The 17,420-nt window shown below is 44.0% G+C and overlaps 1 protein-coding gene across 2 annotated transcripts in view; it reads right to left on the reverse strand.

Moving 5' to 3' along the window:
• Nucleotides 1-17,420, reverse strand: part of LOC115084910 (cytochrome P450 2G1-like) — a 154,088-nt gene that overhangs the window by 90,659 nt on the left and 46,009 nt on the right. For both annotated transcript variants that reach the window (XM_029590323.1, XM_029590322.1), the window contains 2 exons: nt 4,616-4,776; nt 4,340-4,516 (listed from right to left, as the gene is read on the reverse strand). In XM_029590323.1, coding sequence (XP_029446183.1) covers nt 4,340-4,516; nt 4,616-4,776 — 338 coding nt within the window. The remainder of the gene's footprint in view (nt 1-4,339; nt 4,517-4,615; nt 4,777-17,420) is intronic.

The raw sequence follows: 17,420 nt of genomic DNA on the forward strand, positions 1-17,420 counted from the left end.
CTACCACCAGTTTTCTATAATACTAGATACATTAATGTTGGCACCTAAGAAAGATTTAGGGAACATGGCCCATATTATGAAGGTCATGAAAACTATTGAGCATATGAAATATGCAAGCTCCAAACATCTTAAGTCAGCTTTTTATGTTCTTACATTCCAAATGTTGCAAAACAGGAAACAGGAAAAGAATATTCTGTAAATAAGTGATGCACAAATACATGAAACTGAAAAAAGAAACTCTAGAAGTAAACTCAGGCAGGCACAGCGTTTGAGGTCAGGCCCTTTTAGTGACATAAGGGCTGGACAGACATGCACATGTTTGAGGTCAAGACCTTATAATGTTGTAAGGGCTGGACAGTGGACACTGCAGACAGGCACAGCGTTTGAGGTCAGGCCCTTGTAGCGACATAAGGGCTGGATGGGCAGGCACAGCGGTTGAGGTCAGGTAAATGTGCTGATATTATCTGGGGCATATGAGGAAGTTGGAGCTGCTGCAAGGCTTTAATTTGCTTTTATTCATCTTGCCATTCACAGGGAAAATTTGGAAACCCAAGCAAAGGCATGTTTATTTTCAAAATTACTAGTATTTCCATCAACTCTGGTGCCAGCCTTGAGCAGTGAGGGCTCATGATATCCCCTGTCATTGAAAATACATGTTCACTGGGCATACTGGTTGGTGGACATGACAGATATCGCTGAGCCACTTTGGCTAGTTGTGGCCAGACAGTGGACATGTTTTTACAATATGCCAGCAGATCTGTCTGCATGTCCTCTTTGGGCTCTGTGAGATACTGTGTCACTGACATTTGTGCTGGTGTCTCCCTTGCTGTTAAAGGTCTTAATTTCTCTTGTACCTGCTTCTGCAAAAAGTCCAGACAATGCAGCACCTCTGCTGTCATTCCCTGTTCCTGTTTAAAGCCCTCCAAATTTTCCTCCAGAAAATTAACTTTAAGGATGATGTCAGCCAAGGTGGCACTTCTGGAACTCAGCTCCTCCATGGCATCCTTGAAGGGCTGCAGGAGTTTTACCAGCTGACTCCTGGTATCATGATGCCCTAGGGGACTATGCACACCTATCTCCATTCTGGAGAAAGCTCATGAAGGGGTGCTGCTCCACTAACATCTGCAGCATCATATAGGTGGAATTCCACCGGGTGCCAATGTCTTGAATGAGACGCTTGTGAGACATCTCCAAATCAGTCTGCTTTTGCCGGAGAACCTGCCCCACCTTGACACTTCTGTGGAAGTGTGTTGCTATGTTCCTGCATTTGTGTATTAACGCATGCAGGTATTCATTCTCTTGGTGATTGGACTCCAACCCCAGAGCTGACTTCACTACCAGGTGCAGAGTGTGTGCAAAACTTCGGGTGTTCTGAAAGCGCCCATCGCATATTGCCTTTACCATGTTTGCGCCATTGTCTGTGACAAAGAACCCTGCCTGACGATTCCTGTCTTGTTGGTGTAGCTGCCAGCCCGCCAGCATCTGTCTGATACATGCTAGAATATTGGCTGAGGTATGGGCATCATCTGTTAGGAGGGTGTGCAGTAAAGGCCACCCCCACCCTGATACATGTTCACTAATAAAACTGCTGCCTGCCCCTGCCTCAGCCAGGTCCCACCAGTGTGCTCTCATTGAGAGGTAAGAGTGTGCAGAATTCATGGTGGTCCAGATATTGCAGGTGAAATGCACACTTCCCTCTGCCTTAGCTAGCAGTGCTTGGATGCGACTATGACACTGGTTGTACAGGCTGAGGATGACCTTTCTGCTAAATGTGGTTCTGGAGGGGACTTTGTAATTTGGAACTGAGACCTTCAGCAAATGTTTGAAACCCACATTCTCCACTACCTTCAGGAACTGGTCATCAAGGGCAATCATTTCCCCAATGCTCCTGCTTACAACTTTTGAGGCTACCTGCCTATTTTCCCGGGAAACCACTACCAAACACCACCCCATTTCCTCCATGGTGGGTTGTCGCTTCTGACACATGGCAGGGGCCTGCTGGCCTGCCACCTGACTGCTGGAAGGGGCTGAGGGCATGGGGTGACTCTGCTCCATTTCAACCACTTTACACGGCCTGGAAAAAGGAGTCCCCTGACTGTTACTGCCACCATCCCCAGATGGCAGTAGTGTTGGGTGTTACTTCTGCCTATGATGCATCATGCCAAAATTAGTTAGATATCCCATTTGCTTGCCTCTGCTAATAGCCCTGCCACAGTAATTACACTGTGAAAAATATGGGTCCTCCTTCACTTTAAAGTGGCTCCAGATTGAAGATTTCTTTTGTGATCCCTTCTCTATAGCCTTCGAGGTGTATGCTGGCACTGGAGTTGAAGTAGTGGGTGCACCCTGAGAAGCAATGCTAGGGGCATCAGTCATACTCTGTGCCTGTGCTGACTGCTCTTCCTCCTCATCATCATGTTTCAGCTCTCCCCTGCAGCACTGAAGTGGAGGCTAAGACAGAACTAACTAATCCTCCTAATCCTTCTTCAGCTATTACTTCTTCCATTTCTGATAATTAGAATCACACACAAGATGATTCTTCATTGGAATCAGAAGCAAACAGTGCATGCACTAGATTTTCAACTCTAAGTGAAGTCTGCTGTCACACTGCTGCTTTTGGGTCTCGCCCTTTTGTCTTGCATGACTTAGCCTCCCCTTCCCTCACCTCCAAAACTACAGGGTCAGATAAAGGTGGTGGCGGTGCATCATCTTTAAATTTCAGTTTTTTCCAGATGGAACTGCTTGCCCCTCCAGTGATTTTAGATTGGAACAGATCCATTTTAACTTTAATGGTGGACTGGCACTGCCTTTTGCCTTTTGAAGTGCCTCCTCTGCCTGTCCCAGTCACTCGACCAAGTCTACCTTTCCCTGACATCATGGATTTAATTTCACTGCCTAGTGTCTACTAGGGATTTCAATTAAAATAATTATTTCTTTATTGGTGAATGAACACGTCTGTCCCAATATAGATGAGTCTGGAAAACTGCATTCAGATGCACGGTGCAGAGCCTTGATGTACACTACAACTGGGACTGCTTTATGTGCACACACTAAACTTGTAACTACAAAAGAGGCCAACAGGGGAATTGGCTTCCAAGAGCACTGTTATCCCAATATATGTGAGTCTGCAAAACTGCCCACAGGTGCTGTGAAATTCCTTGATGTACACTACAACTGAGACTTCTCTGTGTGCACAAAAAAATGAAACAGCAGAGAAAAGCTTGACTGGAAGCCTAAGCCAGCACAATTCCTAGTGATGCTGCTTCTTGTTTGAAAATACCTACTCACACTATCTCCCACCCATACCCTACCTGTGCCTGCAACTACCTACCCCAGGGTGGTAAGATAAGCAGCAAAATGCCACTGCTAGCAGCTTGTCTCAGTGGGAGAGGCAGAGATATCGTCTGAGTTCAATAAAAAAAAAGTGCGGGCAAAAATATGTTGGCTGGCTGGCACTGCAGCAAAAACGAACAAATATATTTTTCAATGGAAAATTCTATCAAAGTAGCTAGCAATTGAATACAGATTTGAGACCCTCAGGCTAGCTCTGAGTAAAGCCACCTCCCGGAACCACCCCCGCAAAGAAAGAGCGTGGCACACCACATGCTTAAGGTATAAATAGTACAGCGTCATCAGGAACAGCATCACAGAGCACTGAGTGAGAGTGGTGATTGGCTGCATTAGAAAAATGCTTAGCTCTGATAGGTTGCATCTTCGTCTCCTTGCCAACCTGTCTGAGCCACTCTATGACAGGGCTGTGAGGTCACTTATGACTCACAGGAAAGGGATGGTTTTTCTTATGGATACTCCCATATGGCCTTCTCCTATTTCCAATGGCCACTAAGAAATCACTGCGAACCAAAAGAATGAAACTAATATGATATGTCTTATTTGTGGGGGATCTTAATGCGTTTCGTGAACCCACGAATCAAATGAACAGGGACTTATGTGTTGCGGATTGCACATTCATTGAAAATGAATGTACATCCCTAATATTTAACACATATTTAGTTATTTGAATGTTGGCAATAAGATAATTTACATAGTCATGCAGTTCATTACTTAATTTTTCAGAGATTACATAATGATGTTCAAAACAGCTAAAAAGATGCACCCTAAAATGGCAAATAATGCATGCAAACTTTCATAAATAGAATAGATCACATTACTTGCTTTTTTATCTGTACCCCATATTCCAATTCAATTTAACTATGACATTTGGAATGGTAAAACTCTGCCTGGTCTGGTACTCTGCTGTTTATTTAATAGATGGTAAAATATAACTGACCTTATATGCAGCAGTTCAGCATTGAAAGTTGTGTTTCAAATATAAAATCACCTTATCCATTCTGATTAAGAAGTAATCAGAAAAATCCCGAGGGTAGCTAGGATCCAAAGTCTCATGATTCAGTTTCACTCTTTGTGAAATAAACTCTGTGAGTCCATGAATAAGTCTGAACATTTGGTTGTGAGGTCCAGGTAAGTAGCACATAATTTTTGGAATAATATCATAAAGCTGTTCAAATTAAAATAAAAGACAACTTTTAATGGCCTCAAAACAAAACCTCTAAACTTTCAAATTGATGGACTTTCTTAATTGTAAACTACAACTTACCTGTCCCCAGAAGGTGCCCTGGATATGGAAGCTTTTGTTCATATTGTTGAGCATGGTCACCCATTCTTTATCTCCATAGTCAAACCTCATCCCAAAGACAACAGAACAAATGATATTGGCACTAGCCTGGCTCAGGTGGGAGCAGGGATCCACAGGTAGCTCTAGGGAATATAGATAGAAAATGTCCTTCAGTAGTATAATAATAGCTGTAAAAATAACAGTCACAATGTTTATAATGAAATCTTGGATGCCGTGCATGTTAAAATGATAACATATAATTTAAACACATGTGAAGGGACGCTGTAATTAGCATCTGATCACTAAAAATTGCCCTTGGCAAAATCCTGTGGGGAAATGCCTTTCAGCCTCCAGTTGTGGGTTAGCATGATGTGTAACGGTGACAGAGGTCATCAGGGAAATTTTGTATATTCCTTTAAGAGAGTGAATGAGGGAGAGCAATAATATGAGATGGTGTGGAACATATGGATTGAGAGAGTACTTATGCAGGGATGAAAGTGGGAATGTTTGCCATTCCTTGAGCGTCAGTGGATTTTAATGTCCAGAGGGACCTAGACATGAGAAACCAGTGAACTTTTACTTGCTTCTTGGGCAGTTTCCAGTTACAGCCTGGGACAATTATGAGCAACAACATTCTGGTGAAAATTATTTTGGGACTGTTTGAACTCTGCTGATGTGTTCATGGTTGAAAAGAATAAAGTGGATGATGTAAGTACTGAATTTCATTTTTGAGCTGCATGCACATTGAAATGTGACCGGCTCTCTTCTGCTATGAGCTAGCAAGGAGATTCCTCATAGCTATATTCCACTCTTCGACTGGAATATCTGGGTCTTGACGCTCTAGGAACCCGCTCCTCAGGGGCCTTTCCGCATCCTGACTAGGATGGAGGGCCTTCCTCGGAGGGCCTTCCTGCCTGGAGAATCCACATGACTCACTCCTTCGGACTCTGCCTGGAACTTCCCTTGTGAGTACCTTACATCGACTCTACGATACCAGCCTTGCTGAATCTACCTTACGGTATACCCCGTGCCTCGGGCCAGTACTACTCTTCCTTCAGCAAGCGTTCCTGCATACCCTGCACTGGAGGGTACTACTTCACCATCGACACGATTCCTTCTGGACTTCAGCACCTCAGTCTTACCATCTCTAGTGCAGACATTTCGGCGTACCCTGCTCTGCAGGCCTCTACCGGAGCTGCACCCCTGAGGTATCTCTACTCTTCAGAACGAACATTCCTGGCATTTCCCGTTCTGCGGGCCACTACCAAATCGTCACATCTGGGTATACCCCGCTGCTCTGAACTGTATTTACATACCCACCCTGTGGGCTCTCTCTCTTCATTTCCAGCCTAATAAAAGTCACTTACAACGGTGTCCTATGCTGCTGAGGCCCCACAGGGCTCCTCCCTGTGGGTGGAGAAATCTCTCACCTCAGCCCAGGGTTCACATCCATACCAAAACATAACAGATAACTCCATGGACCTGGCTCAGGTCTCAGCCCTCCAGGCCATCCCTAGCCTGGCCCAAAGTCTTGCTGAACAACAGAGGACATCAGAGACTTTGGCTACTGCTTTCAATCAGCTAAACTCTCGGCTGGATTCTGCACTAACGCCTGACAAGGTCACTTCCTCTCCTCAGGTGTTGCCTGCACGTATCTCCGTTCCCTTGCCTGCTCCTACTCACTTTACAGGAGATACCTTGTTATGTAGGGGCTTTCTGAATCAGTGCTGTATGCACTTTTCTCTTCAACCAACTTATTTCCTGAGCATGGTATCCAAGTCTACGTATATACTGTCTCTATTAGATGGGAAAGCCTTGTCCTAGGCTTCACCACTCTGGGATCATAATGATCCTATTCTCAGCGATTTGCACTCTTTCGGTCTGTGTTTGATGACTCCACTCGCAAGACTGTCGCTGGATCTACTCTTCTGCATCTTCAACAAGGTGCTAAACCCCTGACTGATTATGTTATTGAATTTATGACATTGTCTTCGGAATTACATTGGGACCTGGGTTGCCTGCAGGCCATTTTCCTGGAAAGTCTTAACTCCCACTTTAAAGGTGAATTAGCAGCACGTCAACGTCCTGATACTCTGGACTCACTTATTGATCTCACGGTAAATTAATCGTCACCTGCAGGAATGATCACAAGAGGTAAAAGTTTCCAAGAAACCTTCATCAGGGGTTCCACACTCTCATCCAGTGCCTGGACTCAGACCATGCCCGCACCCAGTCTCGAGGAGGAAGAAACCATGCAACTAGGCCACAGCCACCTATCAGCCAAGGAAAGACGTCACCGCATTTAGGTCTCTGTATGTACTGAGGTGAACCAGGCCATGCTGTTTACTCCTGTCTCATCTGTCTAGGAAACTTGCAGACCTAGGATCTGCCAGAGGACTCCTCCTAGGTCTAACTTCTTCATCTCCTCCACTGATACTTCCAGTCTCTATTATCTCTGAAACCCTCAAATTTCACACATTAGCATTAGTGGACTCTTGTGCCAGTGGGAACTTCATTTTCAGGCAACTTGTAGAGCACCTACAAATCCCCACCGTTCGAACACCTACGCTGCTGCTATTATCATCTATACATGGCGAGCCATTAACTGGTGAGGTCTCCTTTTCTACATAACCCATTTGTATATGCATGGGTTCTCTTCATTCAGACACTATTTCCTTCCTAGTCCTGGATAAGGCAATATATCTGGTGGTACTCGGGCTACCATGGTTACAGATGCACACACCCCAATTCGATTGGAGTACCCTAGAACTATTGCAATGCGGAACAGCCTGCCATGGGAAATGCCTGAAGAAGGTAAACCCTATGCCTTGCATGACAACCACTACTTCCCTTCCAGGTCTACATCCACAATACTCGTCGTATCAAGATGTGTTCTCAAAGAAAGCAGCAGATACCCTTCCACCTCATCGGTCATTTGACTGTGCCATCAACTTGAAACCCAATTCCGAGCCACCCAGAGGAAGGGTGTACCCACTTTCTCTGTCAGAGACCAAAGCCATGTCAGCTTATATTCAAGAAAATTTGGTAAAGAGATTCATTCTGCCGTCCAAGTCATTGGCCGTATCCGGATTCCTTTTTATGGGTAAGAAGACTGGATCCCTTTGCCCATGTATAGACTACCGAGAACTTAATGAGATCACAGTGAATGACCACTATCCCTTGCCACTGATATCCAAACTTTTTGATAGGCTCCAAGGAGCCAAAATATTTAAAGCTGGACCTCAGAGGGGCATACAACTTGGTCCGCATACATCAGGGAGACGAATGGAAGACGGCATTTAATATCCACGATGGCCAGGGGGACAAGATGGCCGCCAGATAGGGTGCACAGGAAGTGAGTTCCTGCTGAGGCGATTTTCCTTCTTTTCAACTTTCCTACAGACAATGCCTCATGCTAAACGTAAAGGGAAAATCAGGGGAGCATTGATGAGCTCTCCAGTAGTTGACCCTTACCAACCGTGCATCTATTTATTTATTTATTTATTTTATTTTATTTAAAAGTATTTATATACCGTTTTATAAAAATAAATTTTTGTCCAAATGGTTTACATTAGATAAAATAAAATTTTAAAGAAACAATCAAAGTCAAATTAAATTTAAAATATACATAAAATTAACTAAAAGCTAGAACAAATTCTGGCTTAAAAATAAATCAATTATTTACTCAAAAAAATAAATGAAACAAAAATTGTGGCCATGGGACTTACTCTTACTGTGGGGGGGGGGGAGGGGAGGGGCATAAAATTAAAAAAAATTGTGACATAGCTAACGGGGGGGGGGGGGGGGGAGGGAAAGGAGGGAGGGAATGAAATGAGGTAAATCTAGGGTTTCCTGGCCGATGCAATCGGAATGCTAGTTGGGCAGGTCACTGGGGGGATGTTGGGAGAACGAACACATTTCAGACGTCGGAGTTGATGCTGTCCTTAGTCAGCATCGCAACACCCAAACATTACATCCTTGCTCCTTCTTCTCTCGGCACTTCTCTCCAGCCAAGCAAAATTACAGAATAGGAGACAAGGAGCTATTAGCCATCAAATTGGCATTTGAAGAATGGTGCCCATGGCTCGAGGGGGCACAACATCAGATAACGGTTTACACAGACCACAAAAACCTAGTATACTTACGTCATGCACGGCGCTTAAACCACAGACAAACCCGCTGGTCCTTGTTTTTTAATCAATATGATTTTCTTTTGAAGTATCACCCAGCAGACAAGAACACCCATACAGTTGCTCTCTACTGTTCCTTGTCCATGGAGGACGTTCCGGATGCACCACGCCATATCATTGACCCTACTAAGGTTATGCTATCAACTACTCACATGGTCCCAGCAGGGAAGATGGTGGTCCCATGGACACTCAGGAAGAAAATCCTCAAGTGGGCCCATGACTCTCTGCTTGCAGGTCATCCTGGAGAATCCCGAACAATGAATACACTGGAACGATACTACTGGTGGCCTTCCATGAAGGAAGATGTATGGGCCTACATGGAGTCGTCCTACCTGCACAAGACAGAAACCTCTGGCTGGTCACCCTTGGGGACTTCTCCAGCCTTTGCCAGCTCCGAGCAAACTGTGGACACACATAGCCATGGACTTTGTGGTTGATTTATCCATGTCCAATGGCAACAACACCATCTGGGTCAGAGTAGACTGCTTTACTAAAATGGAGCATTTTGTGGCATTACCCAGGTTACCTTCAGCTCCAGAATCGGCAAAGCTGTTTATTCGACACATATTTCACCTGCACAGCATACCTAAGCACATCCTCTCTGACTGAGGGTTTCAATTCACTGAAAAATTCTGGAGATCCCTCTGCAAAAAGTTTGAAATATCTTTGGATCTAATGTCAGTTTACCATTCGCAAGCAAACGGACAAATAGAAAGGATAAACCACACACTTAAACAGTTTTTCCGGTCTTATGTCATCTCCAGACAAAATGATTGGTCCGAGTTGCTCCCCTGAGCCGAATTCACACTAAATTCACACCCTTCAGCTTCTACAGGATCATTGCCTTTTCAGCTCGTTTATGGATGTCAATTGCTACCTCCTTTACCAATAACCTTATCAGTATCATCTCCTGCAGCCCAGGTTTCGTTGCAAGAACTGCATCATATTTGGAAGCACACTAAAGGACTTTTCCAGAAGGCAGGGCAACAGGCCAAGAAGCTTTATGATGCTCATCACAGGGCAGCTCTGCAATTACAACTCGGAGATAAGATATGGCTTAGTACCCGCTTCATACATCTTAAGCTGCCTTCTGCTTATTTCGCGCCTTGCTACATTGGACCTTTTGCGATAATCTGCGACCTGGGGCCAGTGATATACAGCCTGCAGTTGACATCATCTCTTAGGGTCCACAACGCCTTCCACATATCTCTCCTGAAGCCACTCATCTTGTCAGAATTCTCAAAAAAGACACCTGATCTGCAACCTCTCAGGGCAGAAGAGGATATCACTTATCAGGTAGAAGACATCCTTGATGTACGAAGACATGGAAGACGCTGGGAGTACCTCATATTCTGGGAAGCATTTGGACCAGAGGAGAATAGTTGGGAGCCTGTAAGTAACATCCTTGACAAGAATATGATTAGACAATTTCACTAGTCTCATCCCAGGAAACCAAAACCCCCAGGGGTCTCTAAGAAGGGGGGTACTTTTACATTCGTCGGTCACAGATGGCTGTGACCTCTCATGTTCACCTCTTTTTCCCTGCACTGGCAATCCTCTGAAGAATGGCAGCCTCCGTCAGCAAACTCCGACCTCCCTGACGTCCTTGGGACTGTGTGGGCACTGACGACCACCATATTAGACCCGGAATCACAAGGGCCTCCTTTGTACATGTCATGGTGGGAACCTTGTGGGCATCCCCTCCGGATGATGTCAGCCCTTTGCTGTACTTAAGCCGACCGGCCCTCTTCTGCTATGAGTTAACAAGGAGATTCTTCATTGCTATATTCCACTCTTTGATTGGATTTTGTTCCAGTTCTCTCTGGGTCTTGATGCTCTAGGTACTAGGGATGTGCATTTGTTTGTGATGAAATAGGAAATATATACAATATTTCCTATTTCGTCACGGTTCGGGGGCCTGTCAAAACGATAAGAAAGCCCACAAAATTTTGTGTGGTTTTCTTATCATATTTCAGGGGTGGGGAGAAAGGGCACATTAAAAAAAACAAACCCCAAACCCTTCAAATTTAATTAATTGCAACCCCCCACCCTCCCGACACCCCAAGACTTGCCAACCCACCCCCCCAAAGACTTATCAAAAGTACCTGGTGGTCCAGTGGGGGCCCTGGAGCGATCTCTACCTCTCAGGCTGTTGGTTCTCACTAATCAAAATGGCGCCAATGGCCCTTTGCCCTTCCCATGTGACAGGGGCTATCAGTGCCATGGGTCGGCCACTGTCACATGGTAGGTGCAATGGATGGCCCATGCCATTTTTTAAGATGGTGCTGGCCATCCATTGCTCCTACCATGTGAAAGAGGCCGGTGAATGGCACCAATAGCCCCTGTCACATGGAAAGAGCAAAGGGCCACTGGCACCATTTTGTTTACTGACAGCTGACGTCCCAAGAGTGGGTGATCGCTCCCGGGACCCCCGCTGGACCACCAGAGACTTTTGGTAAGTTTTGGGGTGGTCATGAGGGTGGGGGGGGGGGGGGTGTTGTAATTAATTAAATCTGAAGGCTTGGGGTGGGGTGGTTTTTTTTTAGTTTGGGACAGCCAAAAAAATTCGGCCCGAACCATGGGAAATTAAATTTCCAACGGCGGGCCGATAACAAAGGCCGAACCAAAAGGTTCAGCCGAATCGCATCCCTACTAGGTACCAACTCCTTGGGGGCCTTTCCGCATCCTGGCTATCCACTCCTCGGGGGGCCTTCCTGCCTGGAGAATCCACGTGACTCACTCCTTAGGTCTCAGTCTGGAACTTCCCTTGTGAGTACCTTACATCGACTCTATGATACCAGCCTTGCTGAATCTACCCTACGGTGTACCCCGTGCATCGGGCGACTACCGTTCTTCCTTCAGCAAGTGCTCCTGCAAACCCTGTGCTGCAGGGTACTACTTCACCATTGACACAATTCTTTCTGGACTCCAGCGCCTCAGTCTTACCATCTCCAGTATAGACTTCTCGGCGTACACCACTCTGTAGGCCACTACCAGAACTGCACCCCTGAGGTATCTCTACTCTTCATAAGGAACCTTCCTGGCATACCCCGCTCTGCGGGCCACTACCAAATCATCACAGCTGGGTTTACCCCGCTGTTCTGAACTGTATTTACATACTTGCCCTGTGGGCTCTCTCTCTCTTCATTTCCAGCCTAATAAAAGTCACTTACAATGGTGTCCTACACTGCTGAGGCCACGCCTACTGATGTGTGGCCTGTGGGTGGAGACATCTCTCACCTTAGCCCAGGGTTCACATCCATAACAAAACATAACATCCAGGCCATAAGAACCTGGCAATTTCCCAAAAACTAAGTCTTTCCCATATTACTGTTGCTAGTAACAGCAGTGGCTATTTTCTAAGTCAACTTAATGGCAGGTAATGGACTTCTCCTCCAAGAACTTATCCAATCCTTTTTTAAACTCAGCTACACTAACTGCACTAACCACATCCCCTGGCAACAAATTCCAGAGTTTAATTGTGCGTTGAGTGAAAAAGAACTTTCTCTGATTAGTTTTAAATGTGCCACATGCAAACTTCATGGAGTGTCCCCTAGTCCTTCTATTATCCAAAAGAGTAAATAACTGATTCACATTTACCCATTCTAGACCTCTCAGCCGTCTCTTCTCCAAGTTGAAAAGTCCTAACCTCTTTAGTCTTTCCTCCTAGGGGAGCTGTTCCATCCCCTTTATCATTTTGGTCACTCTTCTCTGTAGCTTCTCTATCACAACTATACGTTTTTGAGATGCAGTGACCAGAATTGTACACAATATTCAAGGTGCGGTCTCACCATGGAGTGATACAGAGGCATTATGATATTTTCCATTTTATTCACCATTCTCTTTCTAATAATTCCCAACATTCTCTAAGGAATCTCTAAGGAAATGATGGGAGCTATAAAGCTCAATTAATTGGGAGGATGGGCAGACTAGAAAGTGACATACGATCTTTTTCTGCCATCATTACTCTATGTTCTACCATTGAGTGGGCCAGGACCTGTTCCGCTGAAGGGAGCACCGGTAGCCCGTGCAACTTACTACTGCTTGGGAGAGCAAGTAAGTACCGAAACAAAAAAAAAAGTTATATAGAGGGGTTTTAGAGGTTGGGGAGTAAAGGGGAAAAGGCAGGCAGGGTAGGTGAGGAGTTTAAGAAGTTCCCTCCCAGTCCGCTCCTTTATTGGAGCAAAATGGGAGGGAACTGGGGAAAAGCCCAATCAGGTCCCCGCGCGTTTCTAAGAAAATTCCACCATTGTGCAATCACTGATATAAAATTAGATGCTCATGTGTGCACTTGTAGCGGATTTTATAACATGCTCGCATATATTATAAAATCAGCGTGTTCATGTGCATGCTCTGGGAACTGCACACACATGAACACCCATGTGGTTCTTTAAGAATTTACCTTAAAGTGTAATTACATGGAAAAATTAGAACCTAAAGTCAGCTGGCAGTCTTTTAATTTTGACACCAATGGCTTAGGGACATTGCTTCTATCCATTGTATCCAATGAACTCGAGGCTGCCTTTGAATACATATGGGGGAGACTAAATGGCCAGGCTGGGTACATGAGACCTGGGGGGAGTCTTTTTGAGGAAGTTGGATGGAGGCAGGGTTTTAATGAAGAGAGCAGAACTACTGGGCTATTCTCTGTCGGGGGATCAGAACCCTGCAGTTGCTGTGATAGGGGACCAAATGCATTGGCAGATACATTACCTGTCAATGTTCTACAATGAGATTAACTACACTTCATGAGGTGTAGTTAATTTTCCAAGACTTACTGTAGATTTCAAGGTTTATCACAATATTCCTTTTTAAATGTTATGAACTGCTTTATATTCATTCGCAGGCAGCACAGGTCATTAATATTTTACTTGCATTAGGTATGATTTTTTTTTAGTGTGTTCTTGGTAACACACTAACATGATTTCAATATGTGTTAAATGCCCAAGTAAATATTTAACATTTGTTAATGAACAGCTTAGTAAATAGACCTCTAAGCACGGTGTGGATCAAAGTCCACTTAGAATTGTATTAGAGATATATTCTTCTTCCTCAAAAACAATGGTGAAATACTCTTTTGATAATCAGTGAGGTTGCTGTTCTAGGTCTACTGTACTCAGTTTTTGTAGAGAAAACAAAAGCAAACCATTTGTGTCCTACACACAGTATTAAATCCATGGGTGTGCCACTCTCAGACCACATGTTAATTTATTTGGGTTACCACTATTATTCCGCAAAACCAAATTTATTTCAGGGTAACCATAATCCTATTGATTTCTACTTCATGTTCTCATAGTGTTAGGTAAAACTGTTCTCAGTAGCTCTTCTAATGTCTTGCATGGAGTCATGTTTTAAGGGTTCAGTCTGACTCCCAAAACTCTTCAGATTCTCTTGGATTCAACAGGTTTAGTACAAAAGGGAAATTCTAATGGAGCTTATTGTTTCTGCTTTCAGCAGCAAGATGTCTCTCTCAGTATATGCACTCTGATCCCTGCAATGCAACAAGATCCACTTGTAAAGCCTACCTGTAAGGACCCTTCTAAGATATATACTTTTATTTCAATATATTTAATTTTTCTTTCTAAACTTAAAAAAAAATGAATCCATTTCATAGGGATGTGCAGAGCAAAATTTTATGTTCATATTTTTTATGTCCGAAAGGGGGTCCCACTTGCGGCCAATATGGACATAAAAAAAATCCAATGAGTTGGGTATATGTACATATGTGCAAAAAAAAAATTTAAACCCCCTCACCCTCCTTAATCCCCCCCCCAGACTTACCACAACTCCCTGGTGATCGAGCGAGGAGTGAGGACATCATTTCTGCAATCCTTGGCGAGAAGCATGTGACGTCGGTGGCACGTCGAGTGACGCAGCGTCACGTGATTCCCGGCGAGTTCGCGCCGGACGGCTCGTTCGGCCCAAAAAGAACTTTTGGCCAGCTTGGGGGGCCTCCTGACCCCCTCAAGCTGGCCAAAAGTTCTTTTTGGGCCGAACGAGCCGTCCGGCGCGAACGAGCCGGGAATCACGTGACGCCGACGTCACGTGATTCCCGGCAAGTTCGCGCCGGACGGCTCGTTCGGCCCAAAAAGAACTTTTGGCCAGCTTGGGGGGGCCTCCTGACCCCCTCAAGCTGGCCAAAAGTTCTTTTTGGGCCGAACGAGCCGTCCGGCGCGAACTTGCCGGGAATCACGTGACGTCGCGTCTGAGTGACGCGGCGCCATGTGATTCCCGGCTCGTTTGCGCCGGACGGCTCGTTCGGCCCAAAAAGAACTTTTGGCCAGCTTGGGGGGGGCCTCCTGACCCCTCCAAGCTGGCCAAAAGTTCTTTTTGGGCCGAACGAGCCGTCCGGCGCGAACGAGCCGGGAATCACGTGACGCCGGCGTCACTCGACGTGCCGCCGACGTCACATGCTTCTCGCCAAGGATTGCAGAAATGGCGTCCTCACTCCTCGCTCGATCACCAGGGAGTTGTGGTAAGTCTGGGGGGGGGATTAAGGAGGGTGAGGGGGTTTAAATTTTTATTTTGGCTCAACAATCACGATTTCCCACATATCGAACATATCTATGTTCGATATGTGGGAAATCCGATCGTTTATGTCGAATCAATTTTTTAAGTAAAAAAAAAATATGAGTTGCGTTTTACTAATGCGGTCAATCCGAATGCACACCCCTACCATTTCATATAAGAGATAATTATACAGATGTATTCTGTAAGATCCTCTTCCTCGTAGCTCAGAAGTTAGAGAAACAAAGGTAAGAAACTGAAGTGGGGAGGGGTAGAATGGGTCAGTAAGATGAATCTTAGTTTAACTGTTCCAGATATCATACAGAATTATATTGTAGCAGGGCATGATTTGTCAGTGTGAAGCAGACAGAGACCTGAGACCTATACAAGATTTCAGCTCAGCACAAGATGTCCAAACAAATAATTGCAGATATACAGAGGGTTTTGTTCTTTTTAGGGAAAGTTTATTGTTTGCAGATCATATTAAGGTCTACAACAGGGCAAACACTCCAGATGGAATAGAAAATGAAGAACAAGAAACAAGTGGTTTAATGGAAAGGAAGCTCTTCAATTACAAATTATGATTAAGTGGCTCAAAGGGGATAGAATCAGACTAACATAAGGAAATATTTCTTTACTGAAATAGTAGTAGATGTATGAAATAACCTCTTAGTACATGTTGTAAAGGCCAAAATATAAGACTTTAAAAATATATAGTATAAACCTAGATATTTCTTACATGTGAGGATGTGAGGGTGATGCATCAGAAGAGGTAGGTTCTGCTGTGACATTATATCAGAAATGAGTGGGTCTGATAGGCTTTGCTCTACATTTCTGCAATAATTGTGTATATTTCTAGATAAACACAGCCAAGACTCAAAGCAAGTCAATAAAAAAAGGCTATTCTGGTAATGTCTGAGTGTTTTTATTAGAAGAAATGCTTCTTCTTCTCATAAATAAATAAATAAATAAATAAACAAATAAATAAATAAATACCTGCCTGCACATTTAATAATAGGTTATTATGTGCAATTGTTACAATTATTATTTATAACTATATGCATAAATCTCTATTAAATGGGTAGATAAAGTATGTATGTTCCTGCATTACAAATATACTCATGAATGAATAAATAAATAAACAAACAATTAATTAATTCAATAAATAAATACATTTGCCATATACTAGGTACATGCATGGAAAACAAAATTGCTTCATGTTCATTTGTCATATGTTTCCTGTGGAGGATACTATTATTTTTATGTATTTATTGATTGATTTTAAATTATTTCTTTCCCACAATTTCCACAATCCAAGGCACAGTACATTAAGACATATTATTTCATTTTTCCATGCATATCATTTCTTTCATTTTTTATCATTTAGCTCACGTTATAAAATGCATCTGTTTTTTACAATGCGTGTACTTTTGCAAATAGCACTCTTTGAAATGCATTAGTGCTTTCTGAAATGATATGGGGACCTGTTTACTAAAGTACTATTATTGAATCCCACATTAGTGTTCAGGGTGTTGCCATAAGTGGAAATGTGCAATGGAGAACCCAATTCCATGTTATCATATTTTAAAGAGGCTGCATGGCCCCAGTAAAGAGCTCCCACCTTTGTCCCAGAAATCCCTGGAAATCTAATGGAGCCCCTTAGGCCCTACCACTTGCCCTTTAAAAAATGTCCCAGTCCCACCTTTTCTATCTCATCCCCATGGCTTAATTGAAATCCTGGTGATCTAGTGAGGACAGAAGCAACCTCACTTGCTCCTGCCCAGCCAGTGCCCGTTATTAAAATAGTGTTGACTGATACTCAATGCTGTTTTCTCCTGACGAGTGAGGTAATCAAATTTGCAGATGATACAAAATTGTTCAGAGTAGTTAAATCACAAGCAGATTGTGATAAATTGCAGAAAGACCTTGTGAGACTGGAAAATTGGGCATCCAAATGGCAGATGAAATTTAATGTGGATAAGTGCAAGGTGATGCATATAGGGAAAAATAACCCATGCTATAATTACACAATGTTGGGTTCCATATTAGGTGCTACAACCCATGAAAGAGATCTAGGTGTCATAGTGGAT

This window comes from Rhinatrema bivittatum, chromosome 2 (assembly GCF_901001135.1).
Source record: "Rhinatrema bivittatum chromosome 2, aRhiBiv1.1, whole genome shotgun sequence".
NCBI lineage: Eukaryota > Metazoa > Chordata > Amphibia > Gymnophiona > Rhinatrematidae > Rhinatrema > Rhinatrema bivittatum.